General features: G+C 46.4%; 1 protein-coding gene across 3 annotated transcripts in view; it reads left to right on the top strand.

Annotated features, from left to right (window-relative positions):
- LOC129817571 (midasin-like) overlaps positions 1-21,387 on the top strand; it is a 61,561-nt gene extending 40,174 nt beyond the window's left edge. Inside the window, exons 61-101 of one of the 3 annotated variants that reach the window (XM_055872959.1) lie at positions 285-690; positions 855-967; positions 1,123-1,792; positions 1,918-2,079; positions 2,273-2,555; positions 2,758-2,996; positions 4,211-4,306; positions 4,632-4,726; positions 4,961-5,085; positions 5,253-5,411; positions 5,936-6,119; positions 6,267-6,450; positions 6,683-6,836; positions 7,054-7,200; positions 7,323-7,449; positions 9,776-9,881; positions 10,067-10,182; positions 10,381-10,785; positions 11,336-11,562; positions 12,031-12,168; positions 12,480-12,670; positions 12,925-13,086; positions 13,298-13,432; positions 13,625-13,763; positions 14,006-14,178; positions 14,287-14,421; positions 14,608-14,746; positions 14,904-15,151; positions 16,288-16,440; positions 16,519-16,614; positions 16,759-16,957; positions 17,100-17,267; positions 17,366-17,520; positions 17,635-17,724; positions 17,861-17,976; positions 18,177-18,351; positions 18,567-18,640; positions 18,753-18,867; positions 19,044-19,110; positions 19,594-19,736; positions 19,953-21,387. In XM_055872959.1, the coding sequence (XP_055728934.1) occupies positions 285-690; positions 855-967; positions 1,123-1,792; positions 1,918-2,079; positions 2,273-2,555; positions 2,758-2,996; positions 4,211-4,306; positions 4,632-4,726; positions 4,961-5,085; positions 5,253-5,411; positions 5,936-6,119; positions 6,267-6,450; positions 6,683-6,836; positions 7,054-7,200; positions 7,323-7,449; positions 9,776-9,881; positions 10,067-10,182; positions 10,381-10,785; positions 11,336-11,562; positions 12,031-12,168; positions 12,480-12,670; positions 12,925-13,086; positions 13,298-13,432; positions 13,625-13,763; positions 14,006-14,178; positions 14,287-14,421; positions 14,608-14,746; positions 14,904-15,151; positions 16,288-16,440; positions 16,519-16,614; positions 16,759-16,957; positions 17,100-17,267; positions 17,366-17,520; positions 17,635-17,724; positions 17,861-17,976; positions 18,177-18,351; positions 18,567-18,640; positions 18,753-18,867; positions 19,044-19,110; positions 19,594-19,736; positions 19,953-20,138 (7,195 nt within the window). In that variant the 3' untranslated portion in view covers positions 20,139-21,387. Of the gene's footprint in view, positions 1-284; positions 691-854; positions 968-1,122; positions 1,793-1,917; positions 2,080-2,272; positions 2,556-2,757; positions 2,997-4,210; positions 4,307-4,631; positions 4,727-4,960; positions 5,086-5,252; positions 5,412-5,935; positions 6,120-6,266; positions 6,451-6,682; positions 6,837-7,053; positions 7,201-7,322; positions 7,450-9,775; positions 9,882-10,066; positions 10,183-10,380; positions 10,786-11,335; positions 11,563-12,030; positions 12,169-12,479; positions 12,671-12,924; positions 13,087-13,297; positions 13,433-13,624; positions 13,764-14,005; positions 14,179-14,286; positions 14,422-14,607; positions 14,747-14,903; positions 15,152-16,287; positions 16,441-16,518; positions 16,632-16,758; positions 16,958-17,099; positions 17,268-17,365; positions 17,521-17,634; positions 17,725-17,860; positions 17,977-18,176; positions 18,352-18,566; positions 18,641-18,752; positions 18,868-19,043; positions 19,111-19,593; positions 19,737-19,952 lie in introns of those variants that run through there. The other 2 variants (XM_055872960.1, XM_055872961.1) reach the window with 2 other exon arrangements.
- The last annotated feature ends 4,854 nt before the right edge of the window (positions 21,388-26,241 follow it).

Consider the following 26,241-nt stretch of genomic DNA (forward strand, 5'->3'; position numbering starts at 1 on the left):
TGCAAAGGGTGGCTTCTTTGAAGAATCTCAAATATAAAATATATTTTGATTTGTTAACACTTTTCTTTGGTTGTGTTATTTCATAGTTTTGATGTCTTCACTATTATTCTACAATGTAGAAAATGGTACAAATAAAGAAAAACCCTTGAATGAGTAGGTGTGTCCAAACTTTTGACGTGTACTGTATATAGGGCAGCTATTCATATCTATTTGATATGACTATTTTCACTTTATAGCTTCAGTACTCAGTCTCCCACTCTCGCGCTCTCTCTCGGTCCTCTCAGGGGTACTGACCTGCGGCTGCAGGGCGTGGTGCTGCGCCGGCAGCTACAGTCCATATCAGAGCTGCTGCCTCCAGGGCTGCAGGAGAGCTATACAGAAACCTGTGAGAGCCTGGTGGAGGACCAGGACCCTCTGGTGGCCGCCCAGGAGGTCCAGACCACCCTCACAGACTTCCTGCCCCCCAACCACCTCCCCGAAGGCCTGCTGGACGCCCTACTCACCTGCCTTCAGCAGTTTGTCCAGAACAGGGTCCAGGGCTCCATCCGCGTCCAAGGCTTCAGCCAGCTGGTCCGATCTGGGGTCTTCTGGGTCAACATGGGCCTGCTGCAGATCAAGACCTGGACCCCACAGACCATCTTCGACCCGGCCGTGAAGAGGGCCTACAAGCTGGACTACGCCCAGGAGGAGGTGGGCCACTGTCAATGCTACTGTCTCTTTTATCTTGTTAACACTGTATGGTAGTAGGGGAGATGGGAGATATCAACAGTCTCTTCTCTTTTTAACATTGGAGTAGAGTGTCATTCTCTTCCCCTATATGTGAAGTTGAGGGTGCCTCTGCCTCTCTTTTCCAGCTGGCTTTGCTGCAGGAGGAGTGGAGAGGACGCAGTCTGTCCTCTCAGCTGCTGACTGGAGCTGAGCTGGAGGAGAGCAGCACCACCGATGGCTTCCAGCATCCTCGCATCAGGTGAAAAACATACACAATAACAGAAGAACTCACTGTGTCTGACGTAAAACACATGTACTATGTATTGGCTACAGTTGTTGATCAGATAGTTCTGGTTGACTGTTTTTTGCCAGATAGGGTCTTTCTAAACGTCATTGTCTCTGATGTTTCTACAGGTACTTGTGGATCCGTATGCAGCAGGTGAAGGAGCAGATAGCAGAGCTCTCCAGAAAGCAGGCCTGCAGGCCCAACGATCCCCAGTACGGAAGGCTGTTCCAGGAGCTGCAGCACTACCTCTGCAGCATCGGCCAGCCGGCCTCCATAGAGGATCTGCTCTCCCACCTGCTCAAGGCCCTCCAGGGGAGCGGCACCAAATCCAGGTCAGGGACTCAGGGCCTGCTGAAGGAGGAGGCCGTGTGGCAGGCCTCACAGCACCGCTTCGCCCAGAGGCTGGCGGAGGAGTACCCGCTGTACCCTGACGTAGTGGGGCCCCTGAGGACTGCCATCCTCCAGCTGAGGCATGGTATGAGACTGGTGGCATCCGAGGTGGCCTCTTCCCTTACCCCGATTCCAGGCCTGCCCAAGCTGGTGTCCTGCCTGCTGGCCTTCCCCTCTGTGTCCCCCAGCATGCCTTCCTACCTAGCCAGGGCAGACTACCTGTGCTCCAGGGGCTGCATGGATGTTCTGAGGGGCCTAGGGAAGCTCTTACCCCAGCAGGACCTGGATCACGTGGTCCCAGAGCCAGGGACGTTACTCCTGAACGCTCTGTTGTACCTGCAGTGCCACGCCCTCTCCACTGGTCAGCTCAGCCAGGACACACTCAAACTCTTCAGACACATCTGTCAGGTGAGTGTTACACGTTTTGATTGGATAACATGGGATGTCAACTTTTTGATTGGTGTTTGTGGTCTGATCTTATTGATTGACTGGTGGCCCAACCAGTGTTCATGTTTGTCGTGTGATATGTCCAGGCTCTGGTGAACGAGTGGGACGAGCAGGAGAGGCGTGCACGGGAGAAAGAGCAGCTAGAAGCCAGTCTGTATCGCCACCGCAGCAGACTCCACGGAACAGGTCTGAGTGAGGACGAGCAAGAGGAGAGAGACTTCAGACGCTGCTTCCCCCAGTTCAACAAGGTACACTACAATACAGTCTTTTCAGGGCTAGCCAATGTAATCTCGCTTTGGTTTATCACATTTTCCTATCACCTGGTCAACTTTGCAACCATAACTCACCTGCCTCTGTCTTTCTCTCTCTCTCTTCTCTTCTCTCTCCTTCTCTTCTCTTCCTCTCTCTCTTTCCCTCTTTCTCTCTGCTCTCTCTACTTAGGACTTTGCTGACATCACCACCCAGCCCAGTCTGGAGGGACCAGCAGACCGAGGAGAGCCAGACGAGGAGGAAGTGACAGAGGATCCCAACGAGGCTGGCTTCCTGTCTCCAGCCTGTATGAACACTGTAGTACAGGTCCATCAGTGCCTCTGTCTGGGCTACACCCAATCACTGTGGTACCAGACCAGCGCTCCAGCCAATCACAGCAAAGATCACATCCGAGCTCTGGTCTCCTCCTATCAGACCACAGCCCCGGTGATGTCACGCTTCTACCATCTCATGGGTGGGTAGTACACTTAGTCATGCCATGTTTGTATTCATTTCTATAAAATTACACAACCTACAACCTACAGCCCTACCTACAGAATGATATCATGTAACTTAATCCATCCTTTGTCTTTAGGATATTTCCATAACTCTACTGTTGGCTGTGTTAAGACATTATGACTTTGACTAAAACCATCTGTCCCCCTTGTGACCCTCAGACTCTGAGATGGACCAGCAGCTGACAGGCACCCAGCTGCTTCTCAGCACCCTGCTCCAGAACACAGTCCAGGGGACTCCAGGCCCCGAGAGCCTGACCCTCCAACCAGACGGGCCCTATGACTTCTACCAGCAGCCCAACATGAGTGAGGCCCGCCTGTGTCTGCCTGTCCTGGAGCAGCTGGCCCTGGCCGTCGGACAGAGGCTGGAGGAGTGGCCCGAGCACCCCGCCCTAGTCCAGGTGAGAACCATGTAGAGTGGACGCTTCCACCAGTGCCAAATCAAATTTCATTTGTCACATGCCGAGAATGCAACATGTCTAGACCTTACCGTGAAATGCTTACTTACAAGCCCTTAACCGACAATGTCGTTTTAAGAAAAATAAGAGTTAAGAAAATATTTACTAAATAAACTAAAGAAAGAAAGTAACAATAAAATTACAATAACAAGGCTATATATACAGGGGGTACCGAGTTGAGGTATTTGAGGTAATTTGTACATGTGGGTTAGGGTAAAGTGACTATGCATAGATAATAGACAGCGAGTAGCAGCAGCATAAAAAAGTGGGGGGGGTCAATGCAAATAGTCAGGGTAGCCATTTGGTTAGCTGTTCAGGAGTCTTATGGCTTGGGGGTAGAAGCTGTTAAGAAACCTTTTGTACCTGGACTTGGCTCTCCAGTACCGCTTGCCGTGCGGTAGCAGAGAGAACAGTATAATAGGGTGGCTGGAGTCTTTGGCCATTTTTAGGGCCTTCCTCTGACACCACCTGGTATAGAGGACCTGGATGGCCTGGTATAGAGGACCTGCTTGGCACCAGTGATGTACTGAGCCGTACGCACTACCCTCTGTAGCGCTTTGCGGTCGGATGCCAAGCAGTTCCCATACCTGGCGGTGATGCAACCAGACAGGGTGCTCTCTGGTGCAGCTGTAGAACTTTTTAAGGATCTGGGAACCCATGGCAAATCTTTTCAGTCTCCTAAGGAGGAATAGGCGTTGTCGTGCCCTCTTCATGACTGTCTTGGTGTGTTTGGACCATGATAGTTTGTTGGTGATGTGGACACCAAGGAATTTGAAGCTCTCAACCTGCTCCTCTACAGCCCCGTTGATGAGAAAGCGGGCATATTCGGCCCTCCATTTCCTGTAGTCCACGATCATCTCCTTTGTCTTGATCACGTTGAGGGAGAGGTTGTCGTCATGGCACCATACTGCCAGGTCTCATTGTCAGTGATCAGGCCTACCACCGTTGTGTTGTCAGCAAACTTAAGGATGCTGTTGGAGTCATGCTTGGCCACGCAGTCGTGGGTGAACAGGGAGTACAGGAGGGGACAAGCACGCACTCCTGAGGGACTCTCGTGTTAAGGATCAGCGTGGCAAATGTGTTGTTGCCTACCCTTACCACCTGGGGGTGCATTCAGGTGTTTAGTGTTGATGAATATGCCTATCTCTCTGTTCCAGTTGACGGTGGTGATGGAAAGGATCATGACCTTCAGTCTAGCCAGCCCACTGGCCAAGTTCCTCAACGGGCTGGAGATCCTGCTCAGCAAAGCCCAGGTGAGTCCTGCTGCTGCTCTCCCTTTCCAAGCCTGGTCCTAAAATAGTTGGTGCTGTTGTGACAATGACCAAAGGAGTTGACAAGACAGTACAAACTGATCTGGGACCAGGCTAGCTATCCTAGGGAAGGCTCCATGCACACTCCCTTGGGATACGTCCCAAATGGCACCCGTCCCAAATGGCACCCTATTTCCTCTATAGTGCACTAGTTTTGACCTGGGTCCTGGTCAAAAAGTAGTAGGCTATGAAGGCAATGTGGTGCCATTTGGGACACAAGCCCATGTTTTCCATCCCTGTGTAACCTAACCCCCTTTACCTTCCTCAGGACTGGGAGAACAACGCCAGCCGCAAGGTCTCTCTGAGGAGGGAGCTGGAGCCTGTCACTAACCTCATCATCCAGTGGCGCAAACTGGAGCTCAAGTAAATAACAGAAACCGCAGGCAGGGTTATAATCCTGGTTATGATACTATTGTTTATTTCAATGCAATATACCTTTTTATAATGTAATATAATTTCAGATTATAGTTATTGGAGTGTAGACAATTGGTGACCAACTAGCATGCATTTTGAGTGACACTAGGGGATAAAATGGGTCTGGTTTCATACGACCCACTAGAGTTGGTTAACCTTTTCTTTCTTCCTTGGCGTCAATAGCTGCTGGTCCAGCAGTCTGGACAATGCCTTGAAGCGGCACACAGAGAGATCCACCAAGCACTGGTTCTCCCTCTACCAGCTGGTTGAGAGGTACCAGGAGGAGCAGAGGATGGGCACCAGCGCAGGTAACTATTGCACATTGCTGATGACCCTAGGTTGTCTTTGTTAGGCATCAAACACACCTTTTCGTTCGTTGAAAAACGTTTTAAATCGTTTTCCATTACATGCCCTAATGAACACAATACACAGGGTTCACCATGCTCCATTTCTATGTCCTGTTTGTTCTGTCCAGTAGAGGGCGATGGTGTGGGGAGTCTGTCCCTGTCCACGGTCTCCTCCACGCTGCAGGCCTTCATGGAGGGCTCCACACTGGGAGAGTACCACACCAGGCTAGTCATGCTGCTCAGCTTCCACTGCCACCTTCTCCTGGCCCCCAGCCAGCATGGACAAGGTGGGACGCACCGCAACGCCTTCTCACATAGTCATACTTATATATATTACAAGACAGTCGACTGTCTAAGTGCAGACTACACATGTACTGTATGTCTGACTATGTACGTGCCTCCATATGTGTGTGTGTGTAAATCTGACTGCATGTGTGTGTGTGTGTATATGTGTATATATATATATATATATATATGTATATATATGTATATGTATATATATATGTATATGTATATATATATATATATATATGTATATATATATATATATATACATATACATATACATATATATATATATATATATATATATATACATATACATATATATATATATATACACATATACACACACACACACATGCAGTCAGATTTACACACACACACATATGGAGGCACGTACATAGTCAGACATACAGTACATGTGTAGTCTGCACTTAGACAGTCGACTGTCTTGTAATACAGTGCTTGGTGTTGACCTTTCAAACATGCGGATGTAGTTCTGAACAGGAAATCCTTCCTGCTTTCACAGAACCTCTCTGCCGTCTCCTATGGAATCTGCACAAGTACTACACACAGTTCTCAGAATGCATCCAGACCAAAGTCACTCAGCTCCGCCAGCCCATCGAGAAGGAACTCAAGGACTTTGTGAAGATCTCCAAGTGGAATGACGTCAGTTTCTGGTCCATTAAACAGTCAGTGGATAAGACCCACCGGTAAGGCTACCTGCCAAAACATATCAACATTTTATTGTAAAAACAAAATGAAGTTATACCAAACCTTTTTCTTGAACTCAATACAGTAAGCACAATGTCTCCAACTACAACAAGTTCATTACAATATCTACCACTCTTCTTTTCCAGAACCCTGTTTAAGTTTGTGAAGAAGTTTGAGGCGGCGCTGAGCGGGCCGGTTGCTCCTGCGCTGATAGAGCAGGGCAGCAGTGCCAGCCTGGACAGTGTGGATGTCAACGAAGAGAACACCCCACTCCACAGGGTTCACCATGCCCTGAAGAACACCCTCCCTGGCAGGACCAGAGACCTAAAGGTACAGTACAGCCCTCTGTAGACACAATCACTTTCATCAGTGTCAATAATGCACAATGTTAATATGGCATTTATACCATGGTATCAATGTTCTGTTCCGACACAAAAACGTTCATGTTCTGGCTCATAAAATGACATTTTGGACCAGTATTTCTATCCACAAAGTACAGTACATTCTCATGAAATTGGCAATGACTGTGCTTGACATACTATATCTGTGATGTGTGTTCCAGAGTGAGTGCCCAGAGGAGGGACCGGCGGGTGTGGAGCCCTCGTCTCTGCAGGGCCGCCTGCCCCTCCTCACCAGGAAGATGAGGAAGATGTGTGTGACACTGGTGAAGAAGAACCCTCTGCCAGAGCTCTCTGAGGACCTGGACGTCTTCACCGGTAAGGGTTGGAGAAAACCTGGTGTTTTAGATGAAGAACGTCTGCTTGTGCTGCCTCATTGAGAATCCATCATGAATGACGATGAGAAAAACAAAGCCATTAAAGGTTTTGGATGAGAAATGTTTTCTTAAGATGTACTACCTCAGATTAGATTGTGGGGGGAAAAGGCCCCTCTATGATTATAGTTTTGACTGTAAGATATTTGTCTTTATTTCAGGGGAAATCATCAGCAACCTGCGTGACCTCCAGAGCCTCACGATCGACCTGAAAGCCGAGAAGGAGAAGCAGAAGTCAGAGGTCAAACACATCCTCCAGCAGAAGCAGAGAGCCCTGTCTGACCTCTTCAAGATGCTGGCTGAGATCGGTGAGTCTCTAAAGAGAACTGTTTAGCCCAAGTATAGCCAATGTCATTGTGGTAGCACTGTCAATCTACACTGATATTGTGCAGTATTTTAGTTTACTGACAGTGCTGCTGTCTTTGTGCAGGTCTGTCCTACCGTAAGGGCCTGAACTGGAGCAGGACAGCGGACCCAGAGGAGACCCTGTGTATGCAGCCTCTGGAGCTGCAGACCGCCCTGGCTGCAGTCAGGACCCAGGAGCAGGCAGAGAAAACGTAAGACAAGACGCACCCACATGGCTGCTACAGACACCACACCTGGAATATTAGACAATACACTTTGAGATGCTGTTTAGTATGTCATTAAATAGCTGTGCAGTAGGTCATTAAATAGCTGTGCAGTAGGTCATTAAATAGCTGTGCAGTATGTCATTAAATAGCTGTGCAGTAGGTCATTAAATAGCTGTGCAGTAGGTCATTAAATAGCTGTGCAGTAGGTCATTAAAATAGCTGTGCAGTAGGTCATTAAAATAGCTGTGCAGTAGGTCATTAAAATAGCTGTGCAGTAGGTCATTAAATAGCTGTGCAGTAGGTCATTAAAATAGCTGTGCAGTAGGTCATTAAAATAGCTGTGCAGTAGGTCATTAAAATAGCTGTGCAGTAGGTCATTAAAATAGCTGTGCAGTAGGTCATTAAAATAGCTGTGCAGTAGGTCATTAAAATAGCTGTGCAGTAGGTCATTAAAATAGCTGTGCAGTAGGTCATTAAATAGCTGTGCAGTAGGTCATTAAAATAGCTGTGCAGTAGGTCATTAAAATAGCTGTGCAGTAGGTCATTGAATAGCTGTGCAGTAGGTCATTGAATAGCTGTGCAGTAGGTCATTGAATAGCTGTGCAGTAGGTCATTGAATAGCTGTGCAGTAGGTCATTAAAATAGCTGTGCAGTAGGTCATTGAATAGCTAGCTGTGCAGTAGGTCATTAAATAGCTGTGCAGTAGGTCATTGAATAGCTGTGCAGTAGGTCATTAAATAGCTGTGCAGTAGGTCATTAAAATAGCTGTGCAGTAGGTCATTAAAATAGCTGTGCAGTAGGTCATTAAAATAGCTGTGCAGTAGGTCATTAAATAGCTGTGCAGTAGGTCATTAAAATAGCTGTGCAGTAGGTCATTAAAATAGCTGTGCAGTAGGTCATTGAATAGCTGTGCAGTAGGTCATTGAATAGCTGTGCAGTAGGTCATTGAATAGCTGTGCAGTAGGTCATTGAATAGCTGTGCAGTAGGTCATTAAAATAGCTGTGCAGTAGGTCATTGAATAGCTAGCTGTGCAGTAGGTCATTAAATAGCTGTGCAGTAGGTCATTGAATAGCTGTGCAGTAGGTCATTAAATAGCTGTGCAGTAGGTCATTAAAATAGCTGTGCAGTAGGTCATTAAAATAGCTGTGCAGTAGGTCATTGAATAGCTGTGCAGTAGGTCATTGAATAGCTGTGCAGTAGGTCATTGAATAGCTGTGCAGTAGGTCATTAAAATAGCTGTGCAGTAGGTCATTGAATAGCTAGCTGTGCAGTAGGTCATTAAATAGCTGTGCAGTAGGTCATTGAATAGCTGTGCAGTAGGTCATTAAATAGCTGTGCAGTAGGTCATTAAAATAGCTGTGCAGTAGGTCATTAAAATAGCTGTGCAGTAGGTCATTAAAATAGCTGTGCAGTAGGTCATTAAAATAGCTGTGCAGTAGGTCATTAAATAGCTGTGCAGTAGGTCATTAAAATAGCTGTGCAGTAGGTCATTAAAATAGCTGTGCAGTAGGTCATTAAAATAGCTGTGCAGTAGGTCATTAAAATAGCTGTGCAGTAGGTCATTAAAATAGCTGTGCAGTAGGTCATTGAATAGCTGTGCAGTAGGTCATTAAAATAGCTGTGCAGTAGGTCATTAAAATAGCTGTGCAGTAGGTCATTAAAATAGCTGTGCAGTAGGTCATTAAAATAGCTGTGCAGTAGGTCATTAAAATAGCTGTGCAGTAGGTCATTAAATAGCTGTGCAGTAGGTCATTAAAATAGCTGTGCAGTAGGTCATTAAAATAGCTGTGCAGTAGGTCATTAAAATAGCTGTGCAGTAGGTCATTAAAATAGCTGTGCAGTAGGTCATTGAATAGCTGTGCAGTAGGTCATTAAAATAGCTGTGCAGTAGGTCATTAAAATAGCTGTGCAGTAGGTCATTAAAATAGCTGTGCAGTAGGTCATTAAAATAGCTGTGCAGTAGGTCATTAAAATAGCTGTGCAGTAGGTCATTAAAATAGCTGTGCAGTAGGTCATTGAATAGCTGTGCAGTAGGTCATTAAATAGCTGTGCAGTAGGTCATTAAAATAGCTGTGCAGTAGGTCATTAAAATAGCTGTGCAGTAGGTCATTAAAATAGCTGTGCAGTAGGTCATTAAAATAGCTGTGCAGTAGGTCATTGAATAGCTGTGCAGTAGGTCATTAAAATAGCTGTGCAGTAGGTCATTAAATAGCTGTGCAGTAGGTCATTAAATAGCTGTGCAGTAGGTCATTGAATAGCTGTGCAGTAGGTCGTAGGCGGTTGACTGTGGCATGGAACTGTCTGTTTCAGTTTGTTTACTGAGATGAGCGCTGCGTGGGACGGCTGTCAGAAGTACTTCTACCGCTCGTGGGCCCGCAGAACAGCCATGATGACTGCCCTCCAGAGCGCTGCGAAGGTGAGAGACTGAAAGGAAATGACCAATTGCAATTGAGAAATGTTATTGTGTTTCTAAATGGGGTCTAAACCGTATAATTACGTGCCATTATCATAGAATCTCCACGGTGTCTGGCGCAGTAAATATAACTGTGCTGCAATTGGAAATTGTTGTATGACATTTTGAAGTGTTTGTTTGTTTTTCAGGAGCTGGGGATTGGGAACATTGATCGTTGCCGAGGCTTCTCCTCCCACCTGTTCAAGCTGCTGCTCAGACAAAGGCGACGCCTGGCCAAGCTCACAGAGCAGTGGGTCCACCTCAGGTGAACCTTAACCTCTAACCTATGACCTTTAAGCTTACACCTCAGAACTTACCATCTGGATAGAGTATCTCTGAATATAGCTGCATCTGACATGGCACTCTGTTCCCTACAACGCCTTATAATATTTATAAGTATCTTGAACTGTAGTTGTCTTTCTCACACTCGTTTTGGCTTCTATCCTCTCTCAAACACATACAGGAGGCTAACAGCCAGCGTGCAGGGCATCCAGGCTCACCTCCAGTCCCACAGTGAGAATGCGGGTGGCCTTCCCCCCCAGGCTTCCCTCCAGGGCTGGGTGATTAAGGCCCAGGGCCTGGCAGGGCAGTGTGCCACCCTCCTCCAGCAGCTATCCTGGGTGCTGCAGTGCTGCCCCGATGGCCCCCAGCAGATGGAGGGGGTAGACGGGCAGAGGGAGCCCACCCTGAGTTGCCCGTCCCCCATGGCGGCTCAGAGGCAGCCCCCTGGGTGTCTGCTGAGGAGAGGAGACCCGGCCTGGAGCCAGCTGAGTCGGCGTGTGGTTGACATGTTGGGTCAAACCCAGATCCTGAAAGAGGAGCTGGATGCAGTGGCACTGCAGTCCACACAGGGGGCGCTGCACTCCTGGTAAAGGCCTAGGAGCACAAGATAGCATTACACAGGAATACTGATAGTATTACACAGAAAAGATCATTGAGCTTTTGTCTTCATTACTTTTCTTTTAAGATATCCTCTATATTGAAATCAGTAGTTCATTTTATCTTGTTTGATTTTTTTACAATTTAAAGATGCACTATGCACCGCCATTTCCTGCTTGTAAAATTAGAATAGTTTGCCTAATTTCAGTTTGTGACGAAACATTGTACCATCTAAATCGCTGTGAAATATATTTTCCATAACACAAAATATTGTACTTTCAGTTGTTTTAAGCTGGTGTACAAAACCGAAAGTAAAAGATGCAAAAAAGAAACTTAAGAACAGGACGCATAGAAGTAGCGCACATAGAACAGTTATACCGCTTCTTTGACTTGCTTTCGATGAGAATGAAAGATCTATAACACACATTTCTATGTGAATTTGGTTAGGTCGCCCCAAAAGTTACATATTGCAGCTTTAAGCATAGCCTTGCTGTTGATGCTCTTAATTTGCTAACCCTTCCTTCTCTTCACCTCCTCAGGAGCCACTTCTCTGTGTGTTGCTCTGGCTATGACCGGCTGGGTGCCGTGGCGGCACAGATGCCCATGGTGGAGCAGCTCTTCACCCCCAACGCCCCAGAGGGCACGGCTGACACCCAGCCTGGTCTGACCCGTGGCTTGCAGTACGTCAGGGGAGAGCTGGAGTCTAGCCTGACTGAGTTCACCACCTGGAAGACACAGCTACTCTCCCTGGGCTACGGACACACAGGTGAGAACAGACAGACCATGCTTTATGAATCAGTCAAATGTATTTTATAAAGACCTTTTTACATCAGCAGGTGTCACAAAATGCTTTAAAGCAGTGGTGGAAAAGGTACTCAATTGTCATGCTCAAGTAAAAGTGAAAGTCACCCAGCAAAATACTACTTGAGTAAAAGTATTTGGTTTTAAATATACTTAAGTATCAAAAGTAAATGTAATTGCTAAAATATACTTAACTATCAAAGGTAAATGTAATTGCTAAAATATGTTATGAGTAAAAGTATAAATAAGTTCTTATTCCTTATCAAACCAACCAGACAGCACACTAACCCTAACCCATCATAGAAACATTTGTATTCCAATGGTATTACACTGTTACAATTCTATTATACTTCCATTCCAATGGTATTACACTGTTACAATGTTATTACAGTGTTATTACATTGGCAAAATAATTTTCCCTCTCTTTCTGCAGGTTACCAGCAAACATTCCATTCCGAGTTCTCTGCTGAGCTGGAGAAGGCCATCAACACTGTGCTGGTTGCCGTGCAGACCCTGGTGAAGAGAAAGGATGGGGAGCAGTTGAGAGAACAGCAGACAGACACCAAGAGAGGTGAGGAGTCACCCCTGCTGTCTGCCTCCAATAACACACCTGGGTCGTATTCACTAGGCACCAAATGGAAGAAAACAGACTGAAACTGGGAGGGACATTCTGAACTTGTCCATAAAGAAACGCTTTTTTAATGCCTTGTATGCTTGTGTGGTTATTGTTGGAGAACTGTCGAAGAACAAGCTGTCAAAAAGAGCTATCCCAAGAATGCCAGAGTACGACTGGGCCAAGATGCGTTAACATGATAAATCCTAGTGTTCTGCGAGTCGCGACCTTTGATGGAGAATGATGTAATTTCCTGTTGTATCTGCCAGTTCCAGAAGGTGAGGAGGAGGAGGAGCCCCAGGAGGACCTGCTGAAGCCTGGTCACCTGAGCCGTCTGCTGGAAGAGGAGTTGGGAGCAGAGGTGGCGTCTCTCTCCCTGGGGGAGGTCAGCGACACGCTGGTACAGCTACTGGAGAGACTCCGAGTCCACCGAGACTCCTGTCCACCTCAGCAGCTTCAGGTACAGTAGTCACACAGCATACACTGTAGCCTATACCACCCTCTAGTGGAATGGAGATGCACAACCACCACTGAAACGCCTTGCAACTCTACGATTTTGTGGGTAATGCCAAGGAGTTCATCATTCTTTCTCCTGAGTTTTTCTGAATGATGATGTCCTGCTGTTTCAGATTGCTTTATCATGATCTCATGATATTCAGAATATATCACCAGTGACCCTCTGTCTTCCTTCTTTGTCCTGCGTGTTGTGTTTAGGAGCTGAGTGAGGCTTGCAGGCTGCTGGTGCGTCTAGACCCCATGCTGGGGCTGTACTCGGAGCTGGTATGCTACTACCTGGCTGTGTCACTGGGAGCCCACAGGAGCACTGGGAAACTGCTCTCTGTCCTGGCCGGCATCTTCACTGAGTTAGCCCAGAAGGTACTGTATGCAACCCCTGTACTTGGATCTGTTTTCGAACACGAGCACAAATACATGTTGAAAAAACGTTAGCAGTGAAAGGTCTTAGAACAACCTGTAGTTTCAGTAGCTCTTTATTTCTACTGTTTGGGTAAGTCACCTAAGCTGCAATGGTGCTACTGTACAGCCACTGTTTTTCTATGCTGATTTGCCTTATTGTCTTGTCCTGCAGGGTTTCTGCCTCCCCCAGGAGTTGGAGGGAGGGGATGGAGAGGGGGCCACAGAGTTCCACGACTACGAGGGCGGTGGCATCGGCGAGGGAGAGGGCACCAAAGACGTCAGCGACAAGATCGAGAACGAAGAACAGGTGATGCTTCCTACAAGAATTGCAATACAGTGCAGACACTAAGATCTATGTTATTTGAGTAGCATTGCTCATGAAGGGGTGAATCCTAACTTCCACTTAAGTTGAATTTTCACTTGGTCTCCTACTGACATCAATGCATTACTCAGTAAAAATGTATAAAGTTTTGCAAAAATGTTACGTTTTCTGTCGTAGGTGGAGGACACTTTCCAGGAAGGCCAGGAGAAGAAAGAGGAGGAACCTGACAAGAAGAACATTGACGAGGAGGATAACGCTATCGAGATGTCCGAGGACTTTGACGGTCAGATGCATGATGGAGACCAGCAAGAGCCAGGTGGGTGGACAGAACTCTTAACACACAGCATCATGGGAGTCTGATCACGCTCCCGGGTTATGTTCATTAGGCACCAAATGGAAGAAAATAGACACAGGGAGGGCCTACCTGGAATTTGTCCAATAAGAAACACTCATTTTCATTATCTGTTGCAAAACATTTCAAACCGTTTTCCATTGCATGCCCTAATGAACCCGACCCTGGTCTCGCATCTCAAAGCTCTCTTCGTTGTGCCTTTTCAGGTGAGGATGACGTGGAGGAGTCTGACAAAGAGGAGGATGACGATCTGGATAAGAAGATGGGCGACCTGGGCGAGGGCCAAACGGACACGCTGGATGAGAGGATGTGGGGTGATGATGAGGAAGAGGAGGAGGGCAGTGACAAGGAGGAAGAGTCAGGCCAAGGAATGGACCAGGTACGGAGAGGAAGGATCAGAAAAGAGGGTTCAAATGTGAGAAAGGGCAGTATCTGCTGCTTCTAGTAGGACCATTTCACTAATTATGCTCTTTTGTGGTTTCTTCAGGGGGAATCAGAGCTGGTAGCCAAGGATGACAACCTGGATGCAGCGGACCCCAATAAAGACAACAAGAACAAAGACGACAAAGACGAACAGTTGGACGAGGAGGAAAAGGAGAAGATCCATGAACAAGGGGACGAGGTAAGCTTTCACTGAAAATATATGCATATATACTTTACTGAGCGTATCAATGTTGCGTCACACAGATAATCCCTGGCATTGCAAGGGGCTTTTTTCTGCACTTTACTCAACACATCTCAGGCTGTAATTGGGTGTGTTTTAGCAGGAGTGCTAGATTAGCGTCTGATTTGAGTATCTGTGTTCCAGCGAGAGTTTGATGAGAACGAGGTGGACCCGTATCATGGGAAGCAGGAGAAGAAGCCTGACCCGGAGGCCATGGACCTGCCTGATGAACTCAATCTGGACCAGGAGGAGGACCAGGCCGGGGACGAGGGAGAGGGAGACGGTGAGGCCTCAGGGGTCAATTGTATATCTGGAAGAGGAAACTTTTTTTGTCCTGATATCTTGTCACTAAATAAAATAATTAAAGAATAAGGGAGTAGAGGAACCGGTGGAGACACCAGAGCATCAGTGTGTGACAATTTAGTTTCTTTCTCCTCCAGAGGAAAACCCGTTTGACATTGACAAGACGCCAATGGAGCTGGAGGAGGATCAGACAGACAAACAAGGAGAGGAAGAAGGCCAGGAACCCAAGACTGAGGAGGAAGAGGGAGGAGGAAAACAAACAGAGGAGGAAGAGGGAGGAGGAGAACAAACAGAGGAGGCAGAGGATGAGGAGAAGGACAAAGGACAAGAGGCAGGGAAAGAGGAGGATGTGGCCATCCCTACAAACGAAGGCCAGAAACCAAAGGTAGTTTGACTTCTCTTTCCTTGCATCATAATGATGGTGTGGCCGGTGACACTTTGCTTCTTGAAAGTCCAATATCTTGAGAACTTGACTGCTGACAAATAATTTTGGGCCTGTGTCAACAGTGTACTATTGAAAAGAATATACCAAAATATAGTTTTTGAGTGGAGCTTCACTTTAAAGCTCAGACACACTGGTAGGATTGTCAAACATTTGCCTGCCGACGGTACTTAGACTGTCAACACTCTGTTCAGAGGTGCTATCTTTTTTGTGTTCATACAGCAAAGACCTTGGATGTCGTCAGCTACTCAGCCTTGTTAAAATACTCCAAACCAGAAGGTGGCAGTAGCGTTGTTTGGCAATGCATATCCTTGCGTGTTGCTTATGGTCTAAATTTCAAGCTCTCTGCGCTAATGTTGTTATTTTGTGGAAAACCCTTGTTGGTACTAGCCAGATGGCCACAGCTAGATGACTCCTTACGAAGATGACAAAAAACTATTTAATTCACTCTCCATAATCCCAGTGCCAGCCCATAGCCAAATGTTTAGCTAGCTAGCTAACGTTAGCATATTCGCTAGCTAGTGTAACATAGCTAGCTAGCTAAGGACACTGCACTAACTCGGCAGCTAACACAGGCAGCTGTTTCATGGAACGTAGCTAATCCATTGGGATCTAATTATAATATCAATACTAGCTATGGTGGTTAGCTAGCTTGGAGGAAGTATTTAGTGTTGTGTGCATTGCGTCTGTGCACTTAGCTAGCTACCGTCCCATAACCTAATTTGCATATGACGTGTGACTGGCTCATCCATGGATGTAGGAGAAAATGCCATATTTTTTTCCTTTTTTTGTGTTGTGTCCCCCACGTGGGTTTTGTGCTCTCTGATTGGCTCGAAGTCAAGTTGTTGGCCACTGACAAGCATTGCGATTCTACACGTAGAATCGGTAGGTTCGTTGCTACTGGTTCAGCATGCAGCAGGTACCGCTTTTGTTCTAGCAAGAGAAGGAACTGCCTCCCACTGTGAAAAGTGAGATTATCAGCGTGTTTAATGCTTTAAGCACCTTGTAGCCCAGGTGTACCTAGAACAGAATGCTTTGCTAGTTGAGTGTTTAACGCCTTTTTTCTTCATTGCCCACAGGAGGAGGAAGGGGAGGGTGAGGATGAGGAGCAGCCAGAATCGGCAGAGAGGAAGGAGCACAACACAGCCGGTCAGACAGGAGAGAAGAACGTCCAGAGTGAGACCGCTGTGGAGCTGGCAGGGGACGCATCCCAGAGAGACCAAGCTAAAGAAGTAGAAACCCATACCCATTTACAGCCGATGTAAATTTGTTATTTGGCAGGCACACATTGACCCTCTTGTGTTGTCCAGGAGCGTGGTAGTGGAGCGGCTGATGCCAGCCAGTCGGAGGGACACGAGTCCAAACTCATGGCAAGGATGTCTTCTCAGAAAGCGAGCAAGACACAGGTCTAAAAATCTCTACCGTGTGTTTTTGAGATAATGTTTTCTAGTGAATCTGAAACATTTTAAACCGTGATCAAATTCTGTTTTGTGTTTTAAGATGAGCTATATATTTCTAAATTTGTTCTTATGCTGACCTGGCTGTTCCAGAGCTTCAAAAGGAAGCCGGGGCAGGCTGATAACGAGCGTTCGACGGGCGACTACAACGAGCGAATCAACAAGCGTCTACGCACGGTGGAAAGCACTACGGAGAAGATGTTGGAGAACAAACAGACTCAGGCCCAGCAGGAGTCAGACCTGTACGAGCATATTAAACAGGGAGAGATGGCCTACGACACACAGACATACGGTCAGGCACCAATCACACCACAGAGCAGATATGCCATACCAGTTCATCTCCCTAAGAAGATGATAGTACAAGATAAGAAGCCTTTGCTTCTAAGCTATTATAAGAGCCCTTTCACTGAGCCTCTTGTCTCTGCTGTTGACAGATGTTGCCAGTGCAGACCAGCAGAAACCAGACGGAGCCCCACAAGATGAGGACCAAGAGGACGACGACATTGCAATGGATACAGAGGAGCAGGAAGAGGACCTGCGGGCTGTTGATGCACAGGAGTTGAAGCCAGAGCAGCTGGACTCGACCAGAGCGTCACAGAAAGGTGCTCTATCCATCTCCTCTCACTGTCTACACCTGTGTGTGGGTGCTTGTGTGTTTGCCTGTTGTTTGTGTGTCTTACTGTGTAATTTCCCCCATCAGGTCTGGACAGTGGAGAGCTGGAGGCTCTGAGGCAGCATGAGGAAGACGAGGAGAGGCCAAAGGACACACAGGGTCACAGTGACGAGGAGCGCCCAGAGAGGAGCACAGAGTCTACCATCCACACTGTCCCAGAGCTGCTAATGAACACTCTGCAGGTACCAGAGATCTGATCAGAGATCTGCTTAGGGCTCTAGTAATAAAGAAAAAACCCAGTCAGAAAGCACTGGAGCACTCTGTATAAGATTAGCTGAATGTGTGTGTCCGTCCAGAACCCAGTCCGCGACCCAGAGGAGCTGAGGAGGGAGATGGAGCTGCAGCTGGAGGCCTGGATGAAACAGGCCCCTGGAGACCGGGAGGAGGTACCAACACTTTGGATGTTCTGCTAATACATAAATATTACCGGATACTATTTACCCTGTTATGCGTTATTCCCATGACCTACCTGCAGAAGTTCAGATCTCTGTGTGTTGCTCCTGCTAATATCTTTCCCTATAGGAGAGTGCAGCGGCAGCCATGTGGCACCAGTACCAAACGTTGACCTCGGCCCTGTCCCAGCAGCTGTGTGAGCAGCTCCGCCTCATCCTAGAGCCCACGCAGGCGGCCAAGCTCAAGTGAGTACCTACCGCAACCCCTAGAAGATCATTCATGGAGCATGGCCACTGATCAGCCATCAGACAAAACGCAGACCGGAGCAGGAACAGGCTTCTGTAACCTTTCCTATGAATTCATTTATTTTTCATTTGAAAGATCCTCCTTTTTAATTTCCAACAAATATTAGCTCATCTCTTATTCTGTTTTCTCTCTGCCACAGAGGAGACTTCCGCACAGGAAAGCGTCTGAACATGCGGAAGGTGATCCCCTACATCGCCAGTCAGTTCCGTAAAGACAAGATCTGGCTGAGGAGAACCAAGCCCAGCAAGAGAGAGTATCAGATCTGTCTGGCCGTGGACGACTCCTCCAGCATGGTGGACAACCACTCAAAACAGGTAGGTCGCTTCACAGAGGGATGAGTGGAGACAACCTTGCAATCAGTGTTGCAGGAACTATGTGTGAGTTCTAAATGGCACGCTATTCCCTTTAGAGTGCACTAGTTTAGACTGTGGCTCAAAAGTCTCTGGTCAAAAGTAGTGCACTATATAGGGAATAGGGTGCCACATGGGGAAAAACACAATGTCTCACCTCTGTCTCCTGTGCCTCACAGCTGGCCTTTGAATCCCTGTCTGTGATCGTCAACGCTCTCACTCTCCTGGAGGTTGGGCAGGTGTCTGTGTGCAGGTGAGAGGAGCAGTCACTGAAAATACATTAATATGGATGTCCAGGTGTTTCTCTTCCCCTGACAGTGAGATAACATGATGATGTGTGGAATGTTTTGGTTTGCCCCCCTCAGCTTTGGAGAGACAGTGCAGCTTCTCCACCCGTTCCAACAACCGTTCAACGATCAGTCAGGTGCTAGGATACTGAGGCTCTGTCAGTTCCAGCAGAAAAAGACCAGGATAGCCCAGGTGGGAATTCCTTTCCTTCTTCCTTCATTTTTACACTCTTTAGTTTTGATTTGAACCACTTTCAGGCCTGTTCTTTACTGTAATATTGTTCAACAGATCTCCCCCCAAAATACTCTTTGAGACAGATTTTTTTCCGTCTGAGACTGACTCCCACATTGTGCTCTAATATCCTTTAGTTCCTGGAGACCTCAGCCAACATGTTTGTAGCAGCCAAGCAGCACAGCCTTGGATCCATGAACACAGGTACTCTACTGGGTGGAAGGTTTAGTATGATTACTATAAGCGAGAATGGCTTCCCCTAGTCCCCTAGATCCCACTATTCCTTACAGTAATGGGTTGAGACATATGCAAGAATGTCAGCTGATTACATTGTCCTCTGAGGCTTTGGGGTCCATGCCCTGGTAGTATCTGATGTCCAACAAACAAGCCCTGAGTGGAGCAGTGTGTTGGTAGGGAGCAGAGCCCCAGTACTGTTAGTCAAAGGCAGAGTATTGTTCCTGCTACAGTGCCCCTGGTGAAGCTAACATGTCCTCTGTGGAGCCGCGCTGAGGATCACAGTGCAGAGCTGGTATCAGGGCTCTCACTGCTCTCCCTCTGCGGCCCAGAGGACTGGAACCTGTAAGCAGACACCCAGGGCCATTGTGGTGCCAGTGTAAACTGACCGCCTCCCCCTCATCCTGTGCTCTTTTTTTCCCTCCCATCTCTCTCCCTCCCTCCCCTCAACAGAGACGGCCCAGCTGCTGCTCATCGTGTCGGACGGCAGGGGGCTCTTCCTGGAGGGGAAGGACAGGGTGACGGCTGCCGTGCAGGCGGCTCGCAGCGCCAAAGTCTTTGTCATCTTCGTGGTGCTTGACAACCCCAACTCCAGGGTAAAGGACTTTGTTGGTTTAGATGGAATCCATGTTATGTAGCAAGGACTGTGGATAGTAAATGCAAGGTTTTACTGTAATTTACATGATACAGCCCAATAGAAGTTGCATGTGTTTATGTGAATGGTCAAGTCACTGAGATATGATATTCATATTGAAATATCCTGGAAATATTCCACAATATTCCTTTTGACATTTCCTGTCATTTTTCTACAGGACTCCATTCTGGACATCAAGGTGCCCGTCTTCAAAGGTCCAGGAGAGATGCCTGAGATCCGCTCCTACATGGAGGAGTTCCCCTTCCCCTTCTACGTGATATTGAGGGACGTCAACGCCTTGCCAGAGACCCTGAGCGACGCACTGAGGCAGTGGTTTGAACTCGTCACGGCAACCGACCAGTAGGCCAATGAGAAGAAACCATCTGAGAGTGCAGCAACCAACCGCACAACGCCACTCTGCTGCTAGCCTCTCGACAACACACAGACTCAAAAACAGGACTCACAAAGGAAGACGGACTTGCCACTGTATATGTGCCTTTTTTCTTATTTTTACTCTAATTTTAGTAGACTGTAGAGTTTGATAGCAACCTCCGCTGGTTAGTCCTTGTCATCAGGCCGGGGGGATTCTGGAAGTTCTTTCGTAATGTAATTAGCATTGCTTTATCTTGCACGTCTATAAAAACTGTTAGAAAACAAACAAAATGTGATTCCCTTCCGTTTGAACAAGATACCTCTTTTCCCTGTGTACTATAACCCCCTTCATGTTGTATTGATGTTTTCAGTCTAACATGCTCATCAAGACATTCTGCTTTCATGTAAACACATCAAATGGCCATGTATCGAGCTGACAGTGTTGTGATGTTAATGCACTGTTTGTCAAATAAAAAATAACAAGAAAAAAAGAACCCCCTTAATTATATCATGGCAAAAGAAAAGCATGCTGATATGGGCTTGATCCATTTAAAAAGTAATCCCAAAATTGTGCCTTGAAAAAATGTTTCTGCATCTCATTTTACACTATGTGCTTTAAAACATGCATCCATTGTTTACTTGGAAATTATAATTCTGCCCAAAATAATGTGGTGTTATTATAAAGCTTCTCTCTCTTTTTCCCTTTCTCTCTTTATTTCTATAAAGGTCAATGTTTTTGGAAAATGTGGTTCTTATGCACTTTGAAGCACAAGGACTGCTAATAACAATTTTGATAAATGCTCCAATTGGTTCCAGTTCTCTGGTCTCAGGCTATGTTTAGACAGGTAGCCAAATTCTGATCTTTTGACGAATCAGATCAGTTCTGAAAAATATCTGATGTCAAAAGATATGTGATTGGTCAAAATACCAATTTGGAAGTTGTGCTACCTGTCTAAATGCAGCCTAAGCGACATCACAACTACATCTGTTTTGCACCTCGACTGTACTGTAGGTAAGGTTCATTCACTGACACGTCATTAGAAAATACCATTGCTGTGACATTAGGAAAACAGTGGTTGATGATTGTGCATTGAAATGTTTATTGCCAAGGTGATTTGTAATGTGGAAATAACTAAGCAAACAAATGATATTCATGGTAGTTGTTCATACCATCGATCAATCACATATGACACGATACATTGTATGATGTTAGGGTTAATAAACTTTTTAAAATGTTTTGAGCACATGTTTTATAATGTATGGTAGTAGCCTACAGTATAATTATTTTATAAGTCTCTCACTGTTGACGCCTGCTACCGACCCCCCTCAGCTCCCAGCTGTGCCCTGGACACCATCTGTGAATTGATCGCTCCCCATCTAGCTTCAGAGTTTGTTCTGTTAGGTGACCTAAACTGGGATATGCTTAACACCCCGGCAGTCCTACAATCTAAGCTTGATGCCCTCAATCTCACACAAATCATCAAGGAACCCACCAGGTACAACCCTAAATCCGTAAACATGGGCACCCTAATAGACATTATCCTGACCAACTTGCCCTCCAAATACACCTCTGCTGTCTTCAATCAAGATCTCAGCGATCACTGCCTCATTGCCTGTATCCGCCACGGGTCCGCGGTCAAACGACCACCCCTCACCACTGTCAAACGCTCCCTAAAACACTTCTGCGAGCAGGCCTTTCTAATCGACCTGGCCCGGGTACCCTGGAAGGATATTGACCTCATCCCGTCAGTTGAGGATGCCTGGTCATTCTTTAAAAGTTACTTCCTCACCATATTAAACAAGCATGCTCCGTTCAAAAAATGCAGAACCAAGAACAGATATAGCCCTTGGTTCACTCCAGACCTGACTGCCCTCGACCAGCACAAAAACATCCTGTGGCGAACTGCAATAGCATCGAAGAGCCCCCGCGATATGCAACTGTTCAGGGAAGTCAGGAACCAATACACACAGTCAGTCAGGAAAGCAAAGGCCAGCTTTTTCAAGCAGAAATTTGCATCCTGTAGCTCTAACTCCAAAAAGTTCTGGGATACTGTAAAGTCCATGGAAAACAAGAGCACCTCCTCCCAGCTGCCCACTGCACTGAGGCTAGGTAACACGGTCACCACTGATAAGTCCGTGATAATCGATAACTTCAACAAACATTTCTCAATGGCTGGCCATGCCTTCCTCCTGGCGACTCCAACCTTGGCCAACAGCCCCCCCCCCCCCCCCCCCCCCCCGCTGCTACTCGCCCAAGCCTCCCCAGCTTCTCCTTTACCCATATCCAGATAGCAGATGTTCTGAAAGAGCTGAAAAACCTGGACCCATACAAATCAACTGGGTTTGACAATCTGGACCCCCTATTTCTGAAACTGTCCGCCGCCATTGTCGCACCCCCTATTACCAGCCTGTTCAACCTCTCCTTCGTATCATCTGAGATCCCCAAGGATTGGAAAGCTGCCGCGGTCATCCCCCTCTTCAAAGGGGGAGACACCCTGGACCCAAACTGTTACAGACCTATATCCATCCTGCCCTGCCTATCTAAGGTCTTTGAAAGCCAAGTCAACAAACAGATCACTGACCATCTCGAATCCCACCGTACCTTCTCCGCTGTGCAATCCGGTTTCCGAGCCGGTCACGGGTGCACCTCAGCCACGCTCAAGGTACTAAACGATGTCATAACCGCCATCGGTAAAAGACATTACTGTGCAGCCGTCTTCATCGACCTGGCCAAGGCTTTCGACTCTGTCAATCACCATATTCTTATCGGCAGACTCAGTAGCCTCGGTTTATCTAATGACTGCCTTGCCTGGTTCACCAACTACTTTGCAGACAGAGTTCAGTGTGTCAAATCGGAGGGCATGTTGTCCGGTCCTCTGGCAGTCTCTATGGGGGTACCACAGGGTTCAATTCTCGGGCCGACTCTTTTCTCTGTATACATCAATGATGTTGCTCTTGCTGCGGGCGATTCCCTGATCCACCTCTACGCAGACGACACCATTCTGTATACTTCCGGCCCTTCCTTGGACACTGTGCTATCTAACCTCCAAACGAGCTTCAATGCCATACAACACTCCTTCCGTGGCCTCCAACTGCTCTTAAACGCTAGTAAAACCAAATGCATGCTTTTCAACCGTTCGCTGCCTGCACCCGCACGCCCGACTAGCATCACCACCCTGGACGGTTCCGACCTAGAATATGTGGACATCTATAAGTACCTAGGTGTCTGGCTAGACTGCAAACTCTCCTTCCAGACTCATATCAAACATCTCCAATCCAAAATCAAATCTAGAGTCGGCTTTCTATTCCGCAACAAAGCCTCCTTCACTCACGCCGCCAAACTTACCCTAGTAAAACTGACTATCCTACCGATCCTCGACTTCGGCGATGTCATCTACAAAATAGCTTCCAATGCTCTACTCAGCAAACTGGATGCAGTTTATCACAGTGCCATCCGTTTTGTTACTAAAGCACCTTATACGACCCACCACTGCGACCTGTATGCCCTAGTCGGCTGGCCCTCGCTCCATGTTCGTCGTCAGACCCACTGGCTCCAGGTCATCTACAAGGCTATGCTAGGTAAAGTGCCGCCTTATCTCAGTTCACTGGTCACGATGGCTACACCCACCCGTAGCACGCGCTCCAGCAGGTGTATCTCACTGATCATCCCTAAAGCCAAAACCTTATTTGGACGCCTTTCCTTCCAGTTCTCTGCTGCCTGCGACTGGAACGAATTGCAAAAATCTCTGAAGTTGGAGACTTTTATCTCCCTCAACAACTTTTTTTTTTTTTTTAACAGTATTTTTATTGGAATTTCACAATTTTCACCCATATTAAAGAGATACAACAACAGAGACGAGGCAAAAAAAAACAACAAAGAAAAACAGCACCCGCCTACACATACCTGCGCATACATATATATATACACATATACATATACATACACACACATACGCACACCATCCTCCTCCCCCCGCTTCTCCCACCCTATCCCCATCATTGCGTCTCTCAATACACACATTTTAAACAAACTTACAAACAGAAATTAAACAAAAAAAGCTCGGTTTAAACTAAGAAGTTAGGTTCCACACATGGAACATAGTGTAATTCTGAATACATAGATCACCACCATTCTAAGAGAATCCTTGCAGCATAATAGCTGATACCTCAGGTTCTAGGTAATTTAGATAGGGTTCCCACACTTTGTAGAACTGATCTGTTTTAGAATGCAATGTACATGTCAGATATTCCAGAGGCACCCATTCAGAAAGTATCTTATGCCAATCTTTAATAGAAGGAACCTTATCACTAATCCACCGTAAAAGGATGTTTTTCCTTGCAGCAAAGGTAAGGATGTTGTAAAGCCTCCTCTTACTCACAGAAGTAACATGCCTACTAGGGAGACCTAACAGTAACGAAACTGGGTCCAATTCTAGATCAACCCCTAGGATCTTTTCAATTTCTTGCAGAACACCAGACCAGTATCGTTGTATTTTGGTACATGACCATAAACAATGTGTTAGGGTGCCTGTATCAGTTTTGCATTTAAGACACTGAGGAGAAGAGGAAGAGGGGCTAAAGGCATGTCTGCGATTTGGGGATATATGCAATCTGTGTATTATTCTTAATTGGATTGCTTTAGTACGATTACATATAGATATTGTTTTTGCATATCTCCAAATGTCCTCCCACATCTCTTCGTCAATAGTCACAGACAATTCTTTCTCCCACACTTGTTTCACCCTCTGTGTGTCGACAGCAGGAAAGGACCTTAAAGCATCATAAAACAGACTTACAAACATTTTCCTTTGTGGAAAAAAAAGCATTCTCTCAATGACAGACATATCAGGGTTACCAATTAAGGTGGTGCTCTTCACAATATAATGTCTTACTTGTAGGAAGCGGAAAAAGTCCTGCTTTGGGAGTCGATATTTCTCCACCATCTGCTCAAATGACAATAGAATCTTATCAGCAAATAAATCATTCAGTCTGCGTATGCCCTTATTAAGCCAAAAGTTAAAGCCAGCATCCAGCAATCCTGGACCAAAATCTGGGTTGTTAAGAATTGGTGTAAGAGCAGAGGTTAGTTTGGACCTTCCCAGGAAGCGCTGAACTGACCTCCAAACCTTGAGTGTGTTAAGTGTAATAGGATTATTGCAGTGATCTTCTGCAGACTTGAAACTTCTGAAAAATAAAAGATCCTGTAAGGGGTATTTTGAAAGAGAAGTCTCAATGTCTAACCAAATAGAGGAGTCATCGTTTGTGATCCAATCAGAAATATAACATAGGTGTGCACACCACTGATAGAACCTGATATTGGGCAGATCCAAGCCCCCCATAGAACTTGGCAGCTGCAATATTGCCATCTTAAGCCTTGGCTTGCGTTTACTCCATATGAAGGAACTTAGCCATCCATTTACATCCTTTATTATCTTATTGGAGAGTAATACTGGGATCATTTGGATTGGGTAAAGTAGTCTAGGTAAAATGTTCATTTTCAAGAGGGATATTCTACCCAACCAAGAAATCGGGAGAGAGTTCCAGCGCTCCAGATCATGTCTTATTGTATCAAACAAGGGAACAAAATTGGCTTTGTACATTTGCTGGAATTTAGGAGTTACAAATATACCCAGATACGTAAAGCCTGAGGGAGACCATTTAAAAGGGAAGGGGGGAGAAGTATTAGGTACAGAGTGAAGGCTACCAAGTGGCATAGCCTCTGATTTAGTTAAGTTAATCTTGTAGCCTGAGAATTCGCTGAATAATTGAATAATATTAATAAGAGATGTAGTTGAGGTCTCGGGATTAGAGATGAATATCAGGACATCATCAGCATACAAGCTTATTTTATGGTGAACATCACCAATGAGCAGCCCCTGTATAGCAGGCGTTACCCTGATGGCCTCGGCCAGTGGTTCCATAGCGAGTGCAAATAGGAGGGGGGACAAAGGGCAGCCCTGTCTGGTACCTCTGTATATAGAGAAGCTATTTGACCTTAGCCCATTAGTAAGGACAGCAGCCTGAGGATCATCATATAAAACTTTCACCCATTTTATAAAGTTGTCCCCTAGACCAAATTTATTTAGAGCAAAGAG

The sequence above is a fragment of the Salvelinus fontinalis genome, chromosome 20 (assembly GCF_029448725.1).
Source record: "Salvelinus fontinalis isolate EN_2023a chromosome 20, ASM2944872v1, whole genome shotgun sequence".
NCBI classification, from domain to species: Eukaryota; Metazoa; Chordata; class Actinopteri; order Salmoniformes; family Salmonidae; genus Salvelinus; species Salvelinus fontinalis.